The sequence below is a fragment of the Chrysochloris asiatica genome, unplaced genomic scaffold (genome assembly GCF_000296735.1).
Source record: "Chrysochloris asiatica unplaced genomic scaffold, ChrAsi1.0 scaffold00073, whole genome shotgun sequence".
Lineage (NCBI taxonomy): Eukaryota > Metazoa > Chordata > Mammalia > Afrosoricida > Chrysochloridae > Chrysochloris > Chrysochloris asiatica.
The window spans coordinates 3,396,727-3,418,012 of NW_006408591.1; the positions used below are offsets into that span (position 1 = coordinate 3,396,727).

General features: G+C 40.4%; 1 protein-coding gene across 1 annotated transcript in view; it reads left to right on the plus strand.

Annotated features, from left to right (window-relative positions):
* Positions 1-21,286, plus strand: part of TTC1 (tetratricopeptide repeat domain 1) — a 56,096-nt gene that overhangs the window by 5,158 nt on the left and 29,652 nt on the right. The window contains exons 2-3 of the mRNA XM_006864922.1: positions 18,473-18,533; positions 21,073-21,185. Of these exons, the coding sequence (XP_006864984.1) occupies positions 18,473-18,533; positions 21,073-21,185 (174 nt within the window). The remainder of the gene's footprint in view (positions 1-18,472; positions 18,534-21,072; positions 21,186-21,286) is intronic.

Genomic DNA, 21,286 nt, shown 5'->3' on the forward strand with positions numbered 1-21,286 from the left:
TCTTGCCACACTACTGGCCAACCCGGTCTTCATCCGGGTTCACAGGAGTCTATTGAACATTGTAGGGCATAGCTCGCAGCTTCATTACTGTTTTTCCCTCACTTCCCCTTATCGGTGACGAGCGTAGTCACCAATCAGAGCATGTCAATTCATTCTTTAAAAAACATAAACCCAATACTTTCATACCTGGAGCTGAACCCATCCCCATGGATCACCTTACAGCCAAACCATAGGCCTATGAAGTTAGCAGTAACACTAGTGAAAAATGTACTTCTCAGAGCAATTAACCCTGCAAGACCAAAAGGGCAGCATTTATCCCAAACAGAAGCTCAGAAGGCAGAAAGAGGCAGCAAGGAAGGAGAAACAGACACCAAAAACCCAGGGAGAACGCAGGAAGAGAGTACCATTACATTAAGGGGATCGAAACTAAAGATATGAAATAAAATATGCATAAATTGGTGAATAGAAAACAAATTTGCTCTGTAAACATTCACCTAAACCACAGTTTTTTAAAAAAGAGAAATCTTAGGTATTGATGTGAAAAGATGCTTATAAAAAATGTAAAGACCTTTTGGAAATTAATGTTTGTGCGTCAAGTTTGGAAGGACATACATCAGATTGTAAGCAGTGATTAGTCTTTGAAGGGTGTGATTATTGAGGAATTTTATATTTAATACAATTCTGTAATCCTGTTTTTTACTGGAATCCTAGTATGGTGCTACAGATTAATGCCCCGGACTGCATGATCAGTTTAAACTTCAAGCTCACCAGTTGCTCCTCAGAAACCCTATACGGGATTGCTATGCGTTGGAACCAACTCAGGTACTGCTATTAGGGTTCCAGTTCATATGAGCACATGTTATTCCACACTAAACATATTTAAACATGACTGCAATCAGTGGGTGGCTACAGATAAGGTCTCTGTCTTAGTCTTGTTAGGGTGCCATTGGGAGGGTGGAGGGAATACTTTTGTGTCAACAGAAAAATGATTTTGAAGTCAGGGCTAATAGCACATTTGTAACAAATATCCAAATAGTCATCTTCCCAAAGCATTGAAGCTCTGCAATGAATTTATAGGACTACTGCCCAAAGAAAATAGTAAATTTTTAGCTTTAAGGAAGGTCAGGAAGACCTCAAAGAGGAGCCAAGAGAGGGAAGACCATCAACCTTGATGAATGAAGAAACCAAAATATAAAAACTGGTAGAAGACTAGAATTACCATTGATGCTACTGGAGTTGGGAACTCCGTGGTTCGGCATTTTCATTTTATGTGACCATCTTGACTTCAGCAAGCTCTCACCTCAATGGATGCCAAAAAAGATGTGTCAAGATCAGCTAGCTCCCAGAGCTTGATCTTTCCATCAGGAAGATCAGAGCTAATGAAGATGATTTTATGGAATAAATTGTAACTCAGGATAAGTCTTGGACTTACCATTAGGATCCTGATAGCTGGGTTCAGTCACCACCATGGCTTCTGAAGGGTTCTGCTGAACCAGTTAAATTAAAGGCAAAGAAGTCAGCTCAGAAGGTTATGGAGACTCTTTTCTGGGATTCCAAAGGAGTAATCCTTATGGATTATCCTGAGAAAAACAGGATGATCACAGACCTTATGAAGAAATTTTAAGAAAAAATTGACAACTACATTAGTGAGAAGTCTAGGAAAGTTGTGCTGAAGAATTTCCACCATGACAGTGCACCCACTCATTTTTCAAAGGGAGCAAGGACTGTCCTGCCAGAATCTCATTGGGAACCTTACCCATTCACTCAACAGTCCTGATCATGCCCCTCAGCTGTTTTTTTGTTCCCAAAACTCATAAGATTTCCAAGGAACACGATTTGAGTACCTTGAGGATGCTAAAACCACTATTTTGACATGGTATATGTAAATCGAAGAGCACAGAATTCTTCAGTGAAAGGTTAAAGAGATGGAAACACAGCCTTCAGAAGTGGATAGACTTAGATTCAGGGTATATTGAGAAATGATACTTTCATATTTTGATATTTTTGGTTAGTTAAGATTTTAATGATTTTCTAGCATTACTTTTTTTTTTTTTTTTTTAAGGTTTTTATTGTGGATTGAGGGAAAGTTTACAGGGCACATCATCAGTTTCACATTCAACCATTCATATAACTTGTTTCATTACATTGATTATAATCCCCTCCATATATCACCAGTTAACAGTGTTTCTCTCTATCCTCTTCATCTAGCATTACTTTTTGACCTTCTCTTGTATGACTACCAGTAGGAATGAGGAAAATGAAATGATTCTCAAAGCTTGGCTAAGGGAAAGGACAGATCTGGCCGCAGATGAGAATTGTTAACACCTGTGTAATAGGAGCTCGTGTTTGGTACGGTGGAGGGTCAGAGAAAAAGAGGAAGACCCCCCCCAGCCAGATGGATTGGCAAAGTGGCAGCATCAATGGGCTCAAGCATGGCAACAATAGGCTGCCCCAGGACCGGGCAGTGTTTCTTTCTGTTGTGCATAGGGTTGCTATGAGTCAGTACCGACTCAATGGCACCTAACAACAACAACAATAGTATGATACAGTCTGATGGTACTGTTCTTGTGTGCTTCTTTGTCACAGTGCACTTTCCAGAGTTTCGTGCACATTCTCCGGATAATAGCTAGACTCCCTGAAGCTTGAGGACTTCTGTCACAGTCTTCTTTTGAATGACTAGGACCATGAAGACCACTAATTGGCCTTACAAGTTGCGCAGATTTTATCTCATTCATTTATTTTTTAAAAAAGTGTATTTCTTCCATAATGCCTGTCATTCTTGATGCCTTGAAGGTACAGTGGTGAATAAGACCAGCAGGGTTTGTTTTCTCTCATAGGTATATTCTAGTTGGGAGGTATGAAAAAGACTAAGATTAGCTGTTCAAGAAAGGCTTCTCTGGGGATGTGGGGTAAGAAGGAGCCAAACATGTACCATCTGTAGCGGGGGAGGATTCCTGTTAATGGGAGCACTTCATATAAAGGCTCTAATGCTATAACACACTTGGTGTGTTCTTGGCATATTCAAGGACTGGAAGGGCCAATGGGTAGAGCACTGTGAGCAAGGAAGAGAGTGGTTGAAATGAAGTAAGCAAGAGTCCAAATATCAAACTCTTTGTAAACCATGGTAAGAAATTTTCACTTTATTTCATGTGTAATAGGAAATATGAATAATGTTCAGCCAGATAAGAAACAACGTATTTATGTCTTAGTCCTGGTGTGACGCTGTGGGTTAATGCACCAGACTGTAAAGGCATTTGAATTGCATGGTAGGGTGGTTCAAGCTCACCAGCTGCTCCTGGGAAACCCTGTAATGGATCACTATGGTTGGAACCAACTCAACCGCACTTAAAAACAACAACAGGACTTTTCTAGCTGTGAATGGAGTCCTGTTGTGGCACTGTGGGCTAATGCGCTGGACTGCAAGGTCAGTTTGAACCGCAAGATTGGCGGTTCAAGCTCACTAGCCACGCCTCAGAAACCCTGTATAGGGTCACTATGTGTCGGAACCAACTCCACGGCATGCAACAACAACAACATTCTAGTTGTACAGGGAATGGGGGATACAAATGGAACATTGAGACCAGTTAGGACCTAATACAGCAGCCCAGGCAAAGATGATTTTTTTGATGTAATTTGAACTGTGAATCTGAAGAGAAGTGAATGCTTTTGGGATATCTGAGAGGACTTCAGAAAGTTTGGAAAAATGGAATTTTCCCACAAAGTTTTTGAAGCCCCTTCATATTTTGAAGGTAAAGCTGACAAGATACACTGGTAGATTTGGTTGGAAGGGTTGGAAGTGACAAGTTCAGATGTTTGTTTAGCTTCAGCTACTGCTGGTGTGTGTGGAGAAGGTTGAGAGACTTTGACTTCATCAAAGCTCCTCAGTCTTTTCCATTTAGTTTTTGTCTTTAAACAAAAAAGTTCTTAATTTGTATGCCAGAAATCAGATTTAGTCATTTTAATAGGCTTGCTCCCTGTCACCAATTGTTAACACGTGGTATTCATTTACTGGTATGGAGATCATTTGATGAAGTGAATGGATCCAAAAATCAGTTGCTTACCCCGGTCACGGCAGCAACAGCCTCTGGTGATACTCCTCCAGAGGTCAGAGCTGCAAGCACCAGCATTCCACAAGAGGGCAGGAAGCAGCCCTGGTAGGGATAGGCGTTCTTCCTCCCTCCCTCCTCAAAGGAGCCCTGGTGGCACTGTAGGGTAAGCACTGGACTGCTAACCACAGGATCGTCAGTTCAAACCTACCAGCTGCTCCGTGGGAGAAAGAAAGACTGTTTACAGTCTCGGAAACCCTGTATAGGGTCACTGTGTAGTTGTTTATGGAGTCAGTACCGACCCATATGCACAACAGAGTGAAACACTGCCAGATCCCTCACCAAGCTCAGTCATTGCTACAGCTGAGCCCATTGCTGCTGCTACTACCGTGCCAATCCTTGTCACTGGAGGTCGTCCTCTTCTCTGACCCTCCACTTTACCAAACTTGATAGCCTTCTCCAGGAGGGTGGGAAAATATCAGTTGCTTAGTGAGTATGTGTTCAGAGCACATACTGAATACATACTGGGTATTGTAAAGCATTTACATTAGGCTATGAAAGCAATGGGCTTTTCTTTAAGACTGTTGTCTCTTTAATGAATGGTATTGGCAACTAGCAGAAGATTAAAGCAACTCCTAGGATTTAAGAACTGGAAGATATCTTCGATTTCTGACCCTGAATGTAAACTAGGGGAAATATGGAATGTTTGTTCCAGAACATTTAGTCATTAGTAGCACATGTTTAGACTCTTTGCTTGTTGTTGTTGTTGTTAAGTGCCGTTGAGTCAATTCTGACCCTGTATAGGGAATCCAAGGAGTAGCTGGTGAGCTTGAACCACCAACCTTGTGGCAACAGCCTCTGGTGATACTCCTCCAGAGGTCAGAACTGCAAGTACCAGCATTCCACAGCCACCAACCTTACAGTTCAAGTTCACCATCTGCTCTTCGGAAATCCTTTACAGGATCACTATGGGTTGGAATCAACTCAACAGCACTTGTTAAAATGACACTCGATATTTCAGAATCACAGGAGACTTAATAATTTGCAGACCCCTGAGTCTGATTCCAAAAAACTATAGGCTGGTAGCCAAGAAACTGATCTCTTAACAACCATCCTCAGGTCATTTATGTGGCCTCGCTATAAGAGACAGAGTGGGTACACACAGAGGCTAAGCTTCCAAAATGGGAAACATTGACAACCAATATACTGATTGCTTCCAACATCAGAATGGTGTACTAATGTTGTTGTTAAATGCCGTCGAGTCGTTTCCGACCCATAGCGACCCTGTACAGGGTTTCCGAGGCTGTAAATCTTTACGGGAGCAGAACGCCTCATCTTTCTCCCGCGGAACAGCTGGTAGTTTCGAACTGCTGGCCTTAAGGTTCGCAGTGCGATTCGTAACCACTACACTGATGTTTTATTGTACTCTCCTACAGAAAGACTTGGTGAGGAGAATTGAAGCAATAGCTAAACAGGAAATTTACTTGTTAAATTCTATTTAGGGAAACATGAGAATTTTCTCATAGAATTTTCTGAGTTAAGGAACTAGTTTCAAGGTTAATTCCTCCTAGATCAGTCATCTTTCCTTAATTAGAGTCATGTTCTGACCACAGCTGATTAGTTCCAGAGATCCTCCCTGCTTGGGATTCCCAAGAGAACACATCCAAAAGTGATGTGTGGGGAGAGCAAATGTGTCCCTGTGTGTAAATGATACCTGTTTTCCAAAAAAAAACGATAGTGAAAGCTTTGAATTCCTTAATTATGATAAAGAATTCTCTTCAGAATAACTAGTAGACTGGTGCCTGTAGCCCGTTCACTATTGCATTCCAAAGGTGGTTTCTCATCCTTGTTGTTGTTGTTGTTAGGTGCCATCGAGTAGGTACCAACTCATAGTGACCTTATGCCCAGCAAAACGAAACACTGCCCAATCCTGGGCCACCTCACTACTGTCACCACGCTTGAGCCCATCGATGCTGCCACTTAGATAAGACTAAAAGAAGTTGTTTTGTGTCAGGTGCCACCTTTCAGTACTCCAGCAAGTATGTTGGAGTTTGGGGACTTTTTTTTACCTTCCCTGTTACTCAGATGTGATTGTTTCTGGGTACAGCTTATACCAAGTTTCATTTTGTGGCAGTTACCTCACAGAGCTGCAGGGGGAGGCAGATAGCTATTGAAAGACTTACAATATGAAATTAACTTGCTGGTGTAAACTTGTTTTTTCTGTTAAAAAAACATGAACATCACAAGCACTCTGTATGTAAGAGAGTATAAGAGGCTTGAAAAAGTGTGTGGAAAAGTAGAATGAAAAAGTAATGGAGTTTTTCCGTGAACTTTTTGAAGCCCTCAGGTTTAAAAAATGTATTTAATGTGAGCTGTTATTATTTAATAGTTAAAGGAGTGTTTATGCTGTATCCACATGCAGTTCAGAGTCAGCCACTGTAGTACAGAGATGTCTGGTGGAGAGTGGGGTTTTATCAGTAATAAGAGAATAGAGGAACACACTTTTGAAAATTGTATCAGTTGAAATTCTCTAGCGTTGTTGTTTTCTTTCCATTAAAATAAATAAAATTCAAAATCCTTCTAATATTTTAATCCAGTGAATTAATTCATGCAAAGCGCTTCGTATAATGCCTGGTATATAGTAAGTGCTCTACGCACTAGCTGTCTGTGAGGTACTACCATGGAAACACTACATTCATTTAATATTGATTATTAAAGTACTATATTGATTATGTAAGTACTCTCTACTTCTGGATGGCTCCTATGTTGTTTGTTTTTACATGTTTCAGCTCATTGAATGATATGACTGACACAGTCTTGAGATCAGGCTTTAAATTCCATGTAGGCAATTTTAGAAAATAGGATCAACAGATTAGAAAATTATGAATTTACAAGATTATAGCCAAGTCGTGGTTATGGGAAGAGTCTTCACTTAGTAATATTACTTTTTAAATCTTTGATTCTTAGATTTATTCTTCAGAAAGGACACTTGTTAATATTTTCAACCTAAAGGAGCTCTGGTAGCCTTGGAAACCCTGTACAGGGTCGCTATGAGTCGGAATCGACTCCGTGGCACACCACCACCACCACGTCTTCTTTTCAGTATTATTTTATACCAGATAAATAAAAATTAATTCACATATGCCCTAGACTCAAGCTAATCCTGAAAGTTAGGTATTTCATTCAGCATTTATTGGTGTCTTTGTGCCGTGGAGTCAGTTCCGACCCATAGCGACCCTGTACAGGGTTTCCGAGGGTGTAAATCTTTATGGGAGTAGAAAGCTTCATCTTTCTCCCGCGGAGTTGCTGGTAGTTTCGAACCGCTGACCTTAAGGTTCGCAGCCTGATTCGTAACCACTAAGCTACCAGAGCTCCTAGAGCTCCTTATTAGTGCCCACATTTATTAGTGCCCACAATAAATGTTGTTGTTAAGTGCCATGGAGTTGGTTCCGACTCATAACGACCGTGAACAGGGTTTCCGAGGCTGTAAATCAATCTTTAAGGGAGCAGAAAGCCTCCTCTTTCTCCCGCAGAGCAGCTGGTAGTTTCGAACTGCTGACCTTTGGGTTCGCAGCCCGATTCCACAATAAATAGGCAAGATTTTTTTTGGTTTTTTTGGCAGATATAGTTTCCCATATTCTTAAAGAAACTCATAGTTCAACTAGAGAGACATGTAACTGGTTTTATATCTTTATTTTAGGTAGTTCTTTTGCTTTACCAAAACACTCTTGTTAAGTGCCAGTGAGTCAGTTACGACTCAGAGTCACCCAGTCTAGGGTTTCCAAGAAACAGATGGTGGATTTGAACCACCAGCCTTGTGGTTCATACTGGTCTTAACAGTCCAGTGCATTATCCCACTGTGCCACAGCACTCTAATAAGCAGGTAAGTGTGTTGAGATGGGGTGGACAGAAGCCCTCTCTGTCCTGTGTACTGTGGTCTTCCCTAGCGGTTAGCATAGTTCCTGACACACTGATATTGTTAAGTGCCAGCGAATAAGTTCCAAATCACAGCGACCCTGAGTAGAGCTTCTAAGGAGCAGCTGGTAAGCTTGAACAACCGCTGGACTTGTGGTTCAAGCTGACCTTGCAGTCCCGCATGTTAATCCACTGTGCCACACCAGGACTCTGGTTCATTACTGAGTAAGGTGTTTAAAGTCTTTAATAGAAAAAAGCCTTAAAAGGATGAAAAATGATTTCTGAGTTAGAATAATCTCTTGTAACTCTTTCTATTTAAGAGTTATTGTTGTAGTTAAGTGTCGTTGAGTCTGCTCCAACTCAGCGATCCTGTGTAGGATTTCCAGAGTGGCTGGTAGGTTTGAACTCCTTGTAGTTAGCAGTCCAGCACTTAACCTGTAGTGACACACCAGGACCCTATTTAAAAGTACTGATTAGTTTTTTGCTGACATTATAGAAGGGCTATTGGTTTCATTATTTTTGTGTGATTTGCTTTGAATTAATACATTTTGAATAAGAATGCCACAGAAGTGGATGTGTTTGTGCACCCTGTTGGGTTGCATGATCTTGTTACATCTGATTACTGGTAATGATAACTTTGATCACTTGGTCAAGGTAGTATTTGCCCTTGTTTTGTCACTCTAAAGGGATTATAATAAATTTCTCGTTGTTGTTGTTGATAAGGGCCAACTCAAAATCTTGGGGGACATACTTTAGAGTTACTTAGTTCTTATCTTCCCCACCCCTTTCAGAGCAGCTGTGGTACTCATCTGTAACATAATTAGGTTTATTTGATACTGTTTATATTCCATTTTTTTAGTTCCATTTAGCATCATGTTATCTTTTAATTGTTTGGGGGGCACTGGAAAGAATCCTTCATCTTTGCTGCTTTATTCCCATTCTTCTATTTCCCACCTACGTCCTGTAGTTAGCTAATTAGTAATTTCTAGTTTATCCTTCCTCTGTTTTGCACAAAGAGCAGATACATGTGTCTTTTCTTACATTCCTTCTTTCTTTTATGAAGAGTAGCATACTACAAATTTCTTTTTGTACTTTGCCTTGTTCAGTTAACAGCATATCAAGAAAATCATTGCATATCAGTTCATAAAGAGCTTTCACATTCTTCTTCCAGCAGCATGATTCTCCATTATGTAGAAGTACCATCATTTATTCAACCACTCTTAAGTATAGGCATTAGGTTGTGTCCAGTATTTTTCAGTTACAAACACTGCTTCATGAATAACCTTATGCACATATATTTTCATATTGTGGACTCCTGGTGTGGCATTGTAGGATCAGCACTGGACTGGGAACCACAAACTCGACAGTTCAAACCCACCATCTGCTCCTTGGAAATCATGTAGAGCACAGGGGTGGGGAATCTTTTTTCTGCAAAAAATTATAACATCATTCATGGGCCATACAGAATAGTCAACTTAAAAATTAGTCTGCTATATTTGGTCAGACATTTAATCAACTCTTTCCTAATGTGTTATGGTTACGAATCAGGCTGCTGACCTCAAGGTTGGCAGTTTGAAACTACCAGGCGGTCTGCATGAGAAAGATGAGGCTTTCTGCTCCCATAAAGTGCACAGAACCAACTCCACGGTACTTAACAACAACAATGTGTTGTGGTATTTTCAGTAACCTCATATGTATGCTAAAGTTGGACAGTGAATAAGGAAGACCATAGAAGGATTGATGCGTTTGAGTTATGGTGTTGAAGGAGAATATTGAATGTACCATGGAATGCCCAAAGACCAAACCAACCTGTATTGGAAGAACTAGTCAGAGTGCTCCTTGGAAGCCAGGATGGCCAGACTTTGTCTCTCATACTTTGCACCTGTTGTCAGGAGGGGCCAGTCACTGGAGAAACAACATATTTAGTAAAGTAGAGGGTCGGAGAAAAAGAGAAAGACCCCCCAACAAGATGGATTGGCACAGTGGTGAAAGCAGTGGGTTCAGGCATAGCAACTATTTGTGAGGTTGGCCCAGGACCAAGCAGTGTTTCGTTCTGTTGTGCATAGGGTAGCTATGAGTCAGAACCAACTCGATGGCACCTACCAACAACAACAATGTGATGGCTGGAACTGTGGTTGCCTTGGCAGCTCCAGAACAACTGATTTCACGGGCCTTACATGGCCTGAGAGCAGGATGTTCCCCACCCCTGCTATACAGGGTCTCTATGAGTTGGAACCAACTCAGCAATAGTTAACAGCATTTTCATACTGTTGGAAGATTCATATAAATGAAATTACTGGTCAGAATAAATAATTTTATTAGGAATTAATCATATTCCTTTCCAGAAGACATTTATCAGTGTGCATCACCATTAGTAATGTATGGAAGTATCCGTGTCTTCAAAATCCCACCAATAGAATATATTCTACTTTTAAATTTCTGCCAGTATCAGAGAGAAATTTTATTTCAGTGTGTTCTAATTTGTATTTCGCTAATTAAACATGAGTTTGAAATTTTTTTTTCATATATTTGAGGGTCATTTTGTGTAATGTTTTGTAAATTATTTCTTTTCCCCATTTTTGAATGAAGATTTAGGTCCATTGTTCCTCCTTTTAAGAATTTATTTTGTTGTTTTTTTATTAAGGATTTAGTGCTTTCATGTGGCATATGTTGCAAATATCTGCTCCAATTTATCAGGTGTCTTTTGATTTTGTTTATATTGGGATATTTTGTTTTAGTCTGGTTTGCTTTTTTTGTGGGAGGAGGCAGTTTTTTTGTTTTTTTTTGTTTTCCTTTTAATTTTTTCTTGCATTACCACTGAACTTTGTGTCATAATAGACAGTTTTTCCCTGCACTAAGGCTGAAGAAAGGAGCTCTAGTAGCATAGTGATTACGAATCGGGCTGCTAATCTCATGGTCAGCAGTTCGAAACTACCAGCTGTTTCGTGAGAGCAAGATGAGGCTTTCTGCTCCCATAAAGATTTGCAGGTTCGGAAACCCTGTGCAGGGTCTCTATGAGTCAGAACTGACTCCACAGCACATAACAACGACAACAAGGTTGAAGAGGGCTTCTTTGTCTCATCTAGGACTTGTATGATTTCACTTTGTCATTTGGATCTGTAGTTCACTTGGAACTTGTTCCGATTTAAATTCTCTGTAAGCGATCCTGAGCATCTCTGTACTGGTGAGGGCACTTGCAGATTGAATTGGTTCATTCAAAAGATGTAGAAAGGGAGGAAGTCCATGTTGCTCACTCAGTGAAAAATGGCTTTGGATTTACAAAAGAACAACTTAAGACCTATGGCCAAACCCTTGGCCCTGTGTGGAAAGGGTTCATGTTTAACATAAACCTCAAAATGGCATTATCACCTGAGAATTAGTAACATGATCAGACAGTGTCATCCTCTTTTGAAATGCCCTGGCGCTGTAGGATAAGGACTGTACTGCTAACATCAAGGTTGGTGGTTCAAAACCAGCAGCCACTTCTTGGAAACCCTATATAGAGGTTCGTTATGCTATTAATCAACTGACTCAGTGGCACATTTAATAGCAACAACAATTTTCGCTTTAAGTATTATATTTTAACAAGTCTGGATTCTGATTTTTTTCCCCTCTGACTATTTTTGTTGTTGCTATATTGTTTGTTTAGTATTTTGCCTGGATTAAAGTTATGAAATCCATTTCCCCAGCAGTGTGTGGCCACTGATAGCTCTGCTGATTTTTGGTTATTTTTAGCCCTTGTTTTTAATTTTAAGCCTGGCTTACTTCTGTTTCTGAATAGTTTAGTGGTTGGCTGATAATTGGTCAGAGGTTGTGTTCAAATACCTCAAACCAGTATGGCCTTCACCCTCTACCCATGGATCTGTATATGAGCTCAGAAGCACGAAGTTCAGGGAGTTTTCATAACTGCCAGCTTTTGCTTTTACTGTCCCAGCTGGACCCGCTTCTCTCCCATACATGTTCACGGGCACCTGACAGGACAAGGTTATGTGAGTAATTTTGGCCTTTTCCAGTCTTTTCAAACACACCTGCCATCGCCAGTTAGTCAGGGATATTTGGTGGGTTAATCAAGCACCTAGAGTCCTGGTGTGGATCTATATGACAAGCACTAGACCACCAGCCACAAAGATGACTGTTCAAACCTACCAGCTGCTCCTTAGAAACCTCATACAGGGTCTCCATGAATGGGTACTTAATAAGGAATCCTAGTGTGGCATTGTAGGATAAACACTGGACAAGTAACAGCAAAATTGGTGGTTTAAGCCCACGAGCCACTCCTCAGAAACACCCTATACAAGGTTGTAATGAGTTAGAACTGACTCCACAGTACTTAACAACAACAACAAAAATCCAGCTCCTTTTATATGCACTTCCAGTATTTCCTGCTGTATTTCCAGCTATTTCATGTATTTGTCACTTGCCTTCATCAGACTGACCTTCTTCCCTGTTTGTTAACCATTGAGATTGATAGTTTTTACTAACAGCACCTCTGGACATAAATTTTTCCACCTACAGCTCCAAATCAAATCAGCCTCCTCCAGCAGTGAAACTGCTCGTTATTCGTGGCCTGTCTTGTTCTGTGAGCACTACCAAGTAGAATGGTGGGGGTGGAGGGCCTGACAGAGGAGCAGTCCCCAGCAAATATGCCACAGATTCCCATAGTCTTTTCACAGAGTTCAGTAGTGTTACTGAAATCAGTGTTTTCTTACTTCGTTGTAACTCTTTTGTGGAAGGGTGTTGAAACGAGGATATATAATCACAAAAAAGTTAAGCAGGGTGGTGGTGGTAGTGGTTATGTGCCATGGAGTCGGTGCCGACTCATAGCGACCCTGTACAAAGTTTCTGAGTCTGTAACTCTTTACTGGAGCAGAAAGCCTCATCTTTCTCCTGCAGAACAGCTGGTAATTTCAAACTGCTGACCTTAAGGTTCACAGCCCGATTTGTAACCACTACACTACCAGAGCTGCTCCTCGGAAACCCTATATAGGGTCACTGTGTGTCGGAACCGACTCTATAGCACACAACAACAACAACAATCACAAATAGAATGAAGAATAAGCATGGTGAGTTTTGAGGGTCAATAAAGAGGTTGGCCCAGGATCGGACAGTATTTAATTCTGCTGTGCACAGGGTCACTATGGGTCGGTACCAACTCAATGGCACCTATCAACAATATCAACAAAGAGATTAGGCTGGGGTAAAAGTTTGATTATAATATACAGAACAGCAGATTTCTGAATCTTGATTTCTCACCTGTACAATGGGTATTTAAATACTTCCATGCCAACATTTCAGAATTGTCTTGACAAGCAAATGAGCTAATGTCATGACAGCAATTTCTTAAAAACTTTACTGTGAACTGAGTGAAAGCTTACAGAGCAGGTCATCAGTTTTTCATTCAGCAAATATTATACTTTGCTTCATTACAATGGTTGCAATCCCTTCCATGTACCAGTGTTTATTTACCTCTATTTACTTTAACACGTGCACTCCTCCCAGTGTCCCCTGCTGCCTTCATCTTTCCTCTGCTAACTTCCCTTTTGTTGTATATTGCCTACCCTGTCACCCATGTTAACGTGTGTCCACCCTCTAGCCCATGAATTTTCTCTTCCCCCTTCCCTCATAACCTTCATAGATTGTTTCCTTCATCAAGAAAACTTTTTCTTAAGTTTTTACAGCATTGGTCTTATACAATATTTGTTCTTTTGTGATTGACTAATTTCATTCAACATAATGTCCTCCTAGTTCATCTAGGTTATGACGTGCTTCACATATTCATCATTATTCTTCAGTGTTGCATAGTCTTCAATTGTGTATATGCACCAAAATTTGTTTAACCATTCTTCTGTTGATGGGCATTTAGGCTGGCTCCATCTTTTTGCTGTGTCTCTTATAGACAGTATATTGAAGCATCCTGTTTTCATCTCCTTTCTGCTCTCTCTCTCGACTGATATATTTAATCCACTTAGATCCAGTATACTTATCTATAGCTATGAATTGACTGCATAATAACTGTTCTTAAACAGTGAAGTGCTACACTGCTGTAGGTTGTATTGAATTTGGAATACCGAATGGAGAACTTTGCAGTTTCAGCAATGAGCTATTGAAATAAACTCCACTCACCGAGGGTCTTATCTGTTTGGGATTTTCCTTGGCAAGTGCTTTTGATGCTTTCCAGTGCAGAATAATGTCACTATTTCACTCTGAGTTTTCAGTGATGGGAAGGCAGCAGATTTCTTTAAGTACTGAGTCATAAGTCCTGTAAAAATTATTTGGTTCTTTTTCCTACAAAAATATCTCCAAGCAGATGTCTCCCCATGAGCCTCTCTGAAATGTGGTAAAAGGCATTGGGAAGCTGCTAGCCACATTAGAAGCTCTGTTCATAAGAACAGAGCCTGGAAGGATATGCCCCTGATAGTGTTGCAGAACATCAGCACTACCAGCTCATTTATGTGTGAACACTCCGGCACATACATAGCATGTGAAAGGAAGACCTGGCACCATTTATAGAGTTTGTCCTTGGATCTCAGGAACATACGCAGTACGCGTGTCATCTGTTGGAGTATGATAATGTATTCAGGCAGCCAAATAAACCTACATCTTTGTACTGGGATCAAGTCAGTCTCTTGGCACAGCTGAGAGAGTACAGTGCTCTCCTCCAAGTGCTATTTTTAGCTGTTTCCAAGGAGATGTTCAGCATGATATTGATAATTACATTCATCCTCAATTTATACAATCTGTGGAGAGGGAAACAACAGCTCTTTTCCATTGTTTATTGGTTAATGGATCACTGGATTATGATTTATCAGCCAAAAAATAAAATATCTTCTTGAAAGTAATTGGCCTCAGAAATTGGTTTTGGACCTTTTTTCTTGCTAGCTCAACTTTAAATCCGCTTTATTATGAAGACACTGAACTGTTAACTGACTGACTTCTCAGTAATTTCTTGCAGCGTTTATGCTTTGCCCAGTCAAAACTTGATATTATTACCCAAGAATGATTGTTGTTGTGGTTATGTGCCGTGGAGTCGGTTCCGACTTATAGCGACCCTGCATAGGGTTTCCAAGGCTGGAAATCTTTACAGGAGCAGAAAACCTCATCCTTCTCCCGTGAAGCAGCTGGTAGTTTCAAACTGCTGACCTTGCGGCTCGCATCCCGATTCGTAACCACTACGCTACCAGAGCTCCTTAAAGAATGATTAGACTCTTAAAAAAAAAAAAACACAAAAAAACATGAAATTCCAAAGCGCCTACTCTGGCTGGCAGTCTGTGTGACTTTATCTGTATTCATACAGCCTTCCTGCTGGGGTAGCTCTGGAGACTAGATTATATGTCAGAAAGTAGCTTCAGACTAGAGTTAAAACAGAGGAAAGGAAATATTCTTAGAGAGCTACTAACTTGTTGAACTGCCTTTCTGTAAGGCATTTCTGAATTTTAAATAACTGATAACTAGATTTGTTAACTGGGTAATCTCTGTTCTTCAGCATCTAATTTCCCTGTGTGTACTATTTGGAGTAACAGTCCACAGTGTTGTAATCTTGTTGAGTGGCAGTACCCCATGTTCCTCATTCCATCCCTTGTCAGCCAAGGCATGTGAGCTAGACTTGGCTCATTGCATGCTTTCAACCAAGCCTTTGAATCTGGATCGAGTGAGTCAAGAAAAATGGTTAGAATGTATTTGCTCCATGTGCATCCCTGACCCGGCCAGGCTCTTTCACTAAAGAATGTTTAGCTTTTTGCTTCTTGACTTAACAATGCTCACTTGAAGTCTACTTAATTTGTAAACCTGCTTTTTAAGCCTGTATTGATTTGTGAGTCGCCAATATCTTTCCAATAAGTCTCCCTTCCTCTATCTTTTTGTTTTGTTTTTATTAGGCAGACTTTTTTGCTTGCATCATGAATCCTGGCCAGTTATAATCCCAGCACCTTCTTCCTGTTGTTGTTAAGTGCTGTTGAGTTGGTTCCAACTCATAGTGTTGTCCCTGTATGGGGTTTCCAAGGAGCGGCTAGTGAGTTTGAACTGCTAACATTGAGGTTCACATTGAACTTGCAGTCCATTGCTTATCCTACAGCACCACACCAGGATGCCACCTTCTTCCAAGGTACACCCAAAACCAACCCCATTTCCATGAAGTCGAGTTCACTCATGGCAGTACTATAGGACAGAGTAGAACTCCGTAGGGTTTCCAAGACTGTAACCTTTATGGAAGCAGACTGCCACATTTTCCCCCATGGAGCAGCTTTGGTTAACAGCCAGGCACTTTAACCATGGGGTCAACAGGGCTTCTTCCTCCTAGATTGTTATTAAGTGCTATCGAGTCAGTTCAAACTCATAATGACTTGAAATAGGTTTCTGAGGAGCAACTGGTGGGTTTGAATAGGCAACTTGCAGTTAGCAGTGTAGTGTTTATCCTAAAGCATCACACCAGGACTCCTCCCAAGTTGCTGTTAAATGCAGGCGAGTCAATTCCGATTCATAGCAACCCTGCATAGGGTTTCTAAGGAACAAATGGTAAGTTTGAACTGCCAACCTGATGATTAGCAGTCCAGTGCTTATCCTATAGTGCCATACCAAGACTCCAGGTGTAGTGCTAGGTCAACATAGTTACACTGTTATATTTTTATCCCCATATTCCCATTTTATTTATTCTGTATTTTTAAAATAATCCTTCCTCAGTTATGTGTATCTTGAGAGGAAGTATTGCTGCATCTTCTCTTTGTCTAGCACATAGTTGCTGTTGTTAAGTGCCACAGAGTCAGTTCCCACTCATAGCGACTCCTTAGACACGAAAATTTCGATACAACTTATAACTTGTTTGTGTTTTTTTAAATTGAGATTTGCCAAGTGCTGTTTTTATCCATAGTAGAGCAATCAGGCATTTGGCAAGCACTCTGGTTTCATCAGTAGTATATTCACCAGTATTCTACAGAGACATAGTATTTTTACTTTGGTCCACGTGTGGTGCTTGCTATTTGATGAGCACTCCGCTGCAATGTGGGTTTGACCCACAAGGTCAACGGATTATATCCACCAGGCACTCCTCGCAAACCCTATACAGGGTTGTTATGAGTCGGAACCGACTCCACAACACTCCACAAAAACAAATTTTGAGAGTGCAAATTGCTTAGGTTCCAGGTTTCGTTTGTGTGTATAATTCTCTGCTAACTGTATTTCCACACTCTGGAGTGGTTTGTGTGTGTGTTTTTTTGGTCAGAAGTTTCAAGAATGAAGGGAGAGAATTGGGGGGAGTTCTCTGTTTAAAAAGAAAGCAAGCAAGCAAAAGTGGCAGGCAGGTAGGCACTCCTGCCAATTCTGCTTGTGCCAGCTATGTTGAAAACAAACATGTCATGGCTGAAGACACACAGGGACACTCATCACGTGTCAGTGTTGCTGTGCAGAGTAGTAGTCACTCTGCCTTCGAGTTGGCCGTGTGTGGTGTGAGTTTGAGTTGTTAGAAGATGCTAAGCATGGAGAGATTTGTTTATTTAGCTGTCATCAGCTCTTCCTGTGCTAGCATTCTGCCAAGTATAGTGCCCTGTGTTAGGTTAGTCTCCCATAATGCACTCTCACAACATGGTGTATGTCTTCTTCCTGACAAACCACAACAGTTATAGCTAAATCAGTACTAAGTTACTTGTGCAGAAAAATAAGAGCTAACATTTATTAAGCCCATATTTGACAGACAGCATATTGAAGCTTTTCATACTTTATCCTATAAAACAACACTAAGAATGAGCGCTGGTCGCACTTGGCTGCTAACCAAAAAGTTGACAGTTCAAATCCACCCAGCAGCTGTCCAGAAGAGAGACCTGGCGGTCTGCTTCTGTAAAAACTACAGCCCAGAACACTCAGTGAGAGGGTTCTACTCTATCATGTGGGCTCACTGTGATTCAGTGGCTCCCAATAGCAACAAGAAGGAGTACCATAAAGCTCTGTTTTAAAGTGAAACACCTGTATTACCATTCCATACAAAAGATAGCACATAGAAAGCAAAGGACATGCCAAGCAAACCTAGGGCTTGGGAGTTAACTTCAAGAACACAGCTGATGATTCCCCAGGTGATCTGTTTCCCTGTATATCAGTTTGAGATAGCGGTAAACTGACCTACATCAGTGTCTGGTTCTCAGAAGTCAGGCTGCTGCCTATTAATTGTTGTTGTTAAGTACCATCAAGTCTATTCCAACTCAGCATTTTCGACGAGGTCCTGGTGAGTTTGAACCGCTGGCCTTGCAGTGCAGTGACTATAGTACACCACCACACCAGGACTCTGCCGAATAACTAGTCATGTATATAAAGAAAACTACCCTTGCTGCTGCTTATTTATGTTATGAACTTGGGTTGATACGGGGGCTTCTTCTTGCCACCTTCCCATCCTGACATGGCACCTGCCACCAAAAGCAGTGCCTTGACCCCCAACACCACTGTGCCTATAACCCAAGAAAACCTTTTCTTAATGCTTTCTTTCTTCTTTTGATGCTTCCTGCATTATGTAATTATCTGATCTCTTTCAGAAAAGAAGAGAAGCGAGCACTCGACTAAAGGAAGAGGGAAACGAACAGTTTAAGAAAGGAGGTGAGGGCATTGTGTAGCATTATGTCTGATCACTCAACTACTCATTCTTTATTAAGTTCTTCGAAGAAACTCCAAAGAAAAGTTGGAAACAGCAAACCTAAACTGCTAACAATTCGGTTATTGTTTCTCCACACCTTGGAATTTTGTTTGGTGGTGGTGGTGGTGTGCTGTGGAGTAGATTCCGACTCATAGCACCCTGTATAGGATTTCCAAGACTGTAAGTCTTTACGGGAGCAGAAAGTCTCCTCTTTCTCCTGCGGAACAGCTGATGGTTTCGAACTGTAGAACTTGAGGTTGGCAGCCCAACTCATAAGCACTAAACCAAAATGCTTTCAGCAATGATCACTTACCATGTGTCTCTTATCATAGGGGTGGCTTTTTATTCCTGTAGCGTACTATCTGTTGATTCAGAAATGAAGGAGTGAGGTATATGTGATGGGACACTTTAGCTTTTACTTTGGAAAACTCCTATTTTGAATGCTGAAAAAGCTATTTGCTGTGTTGCTGTAAAATGGAATCCTTAATCCTTACTTGGAGTCCTGGTGTGGTGCTGTGGGTTAATGCACCAGACTGCAAAGCCATTTCAACTGTAAGGTCAGCAGTTCAAGCTCACCAGCTGCTCCTCGGAAACCCTATACAGGGTCGCTGTGAGTTGGAATTGACTCAATGGCACTTCACAACAACAACAACAGTTTCTTATTCCAGTGCTGTAAAACCAGTCCTGACCCTGCCAGTATGGCCTAGGGAATATTTCACTTGGACTTAGATTGCTTTTTCATGTGCCTTTCTCTTTGGAAGCATTCAGTAGACAGGCGTTCCTCATGCATTTCTGCATGTCATACAAATGCTTAGGAGTAAGTTGGTTTCATTTCTATAATTTGGGGAAGAAGAGGTATTTTCTATTGCCTTGTATGGATAGGGAGTCTTAGTGTGGCACTGTAGGATAAGTACAGACTACACGGTTTGAACCACAAGGTCGGTGGTTCAAATTCACCAGCTGTTCATAGGAAACCCTATTCAGAGTCACTATGAGTCAGAATTGACTCAGTGGCACCTGACAACATACAACGACTGTACATGAAAGCTGGGCAGTGAATAAATGAGGAAAACTGAAGAGTGGTTGCCTTTGAATCATGGTATTGGCAGAGAATATTGACTATGCCATGAACTACCCAAAGAATGAACAAATCTGTCAAGGAAGAAGTAAAGCCAGAATGTTCCTTAGAAGGAACATATGTGAACTTGGTCTCACATATTTTGTACATGTTATCAGTAAAGAGAGTACATCATGTTTGGTAAAATAGAGAGCGAAATAGAAAATACCATCATGCTTGTTAAAGTAGAGTCAGTGAAGTAGAAAACCTTCAACAAGATGGATTACAGCAGTGGGTTCAAGCATACTAACGTTTATAAGGCTGGCACAGGACTGGGCAGTGTTTCTCTCTGTTAGACATAAGGTCATTATGAGCCAGAAGTGACTCAGAACAACAGGTCTCATCTTAAAACAGCTTCCAGTCACAGCTCAAAGTGTATATGCTTTAGAAAGCGAGGAATGTTCGTATCCCCTCCTCGTATTTTGTTTCTTTGTTAGTTTTCATTCTTTTTACAGTTTAAAAAATAATTCTATTTTAAATAATTATTTTTAAATACAAACCAAAAATCTTAACATTTTACTCACACAGTTATTATTTCTAGTGTCTTCATTTCCTTGAGTAGATGCATGTTTCTAGCCGATAGAATTTTTCTTTTAGCGAAAGCGTCTCCTTTCAATTTGTGACCTCCTAGTTATATTTGTTTAAAATTTTTTCCTTATATCCTGGTTTAGCACAGTCATCACTTCTTTTTTTCTAGTAGACCTAATGGTTTTAATATTTAAAGCTTATCTCTTTGTATTTTAGTATTAAATTTTCTAAACATAAAAAAGGAATGAATAGTCAATTCTCTTAGTACTCAGACAGTAATTCTGAGTGTGGCACAGAATATATAAATTTATTGTCTTTTTTTTTTTTTTCTTTTAAAGTCTTTTATCAAATAATAATTTCTATATTGTTGATTCATGAACTGTCTCCAAATGTTTTATAGAACTGTTTAGTTTTTAGCCAGGTTGGCTGTATGATAGATAACAAAGTGTATTTAATGAGAACATATATATGGATTTTTTTTTTTCATCCCATATGATGAATCTCATGTACTTTAATTTCTTTCTTCTGTCCAGTTCCCTGACCCCCATCAAAGGTCCTTCTGAATTGATAGCCACACGAAAGCTGAACACCCAGTGCGTTCTATTGGAATCTTAAGCGTTGAGATATTTTCACTAAATTTAGTTCACCAAGCAAGCTTCATTAGTCTTCCATAAGCAAGAACTGTTTCTTTAATGAGAGGCGGGAAGGGGGAAATGATGAAGTCCAAGTTACAATACACTGTGCCTGTCTTTTAATTTGAAACCTTTGTCTTGTAGCTGGAAAACTTATATGCGCAGATCCTATAAGTTATCAAGAATAAAACTGTAGTGACCTTTCCTTTTTCTTGTAATCCTTAGATTATATAGAAGCCGAAAGTTCGTATAGTCAAGCCCTTCAAACGTGCCCAGCCTGCTTCCAAACAGACAGGTCTATTCTATTTTCAAATCGAGCTGCTGCAAGGATGAAGCAGGTATGTATGTTTGACCTTTACGTTTAAAGAGAGATGGATTTGCAGGGTTTCATGGGTAACTTCTTTTTTTATATATATAGTACTTTCTTTTTTTTTTTTTT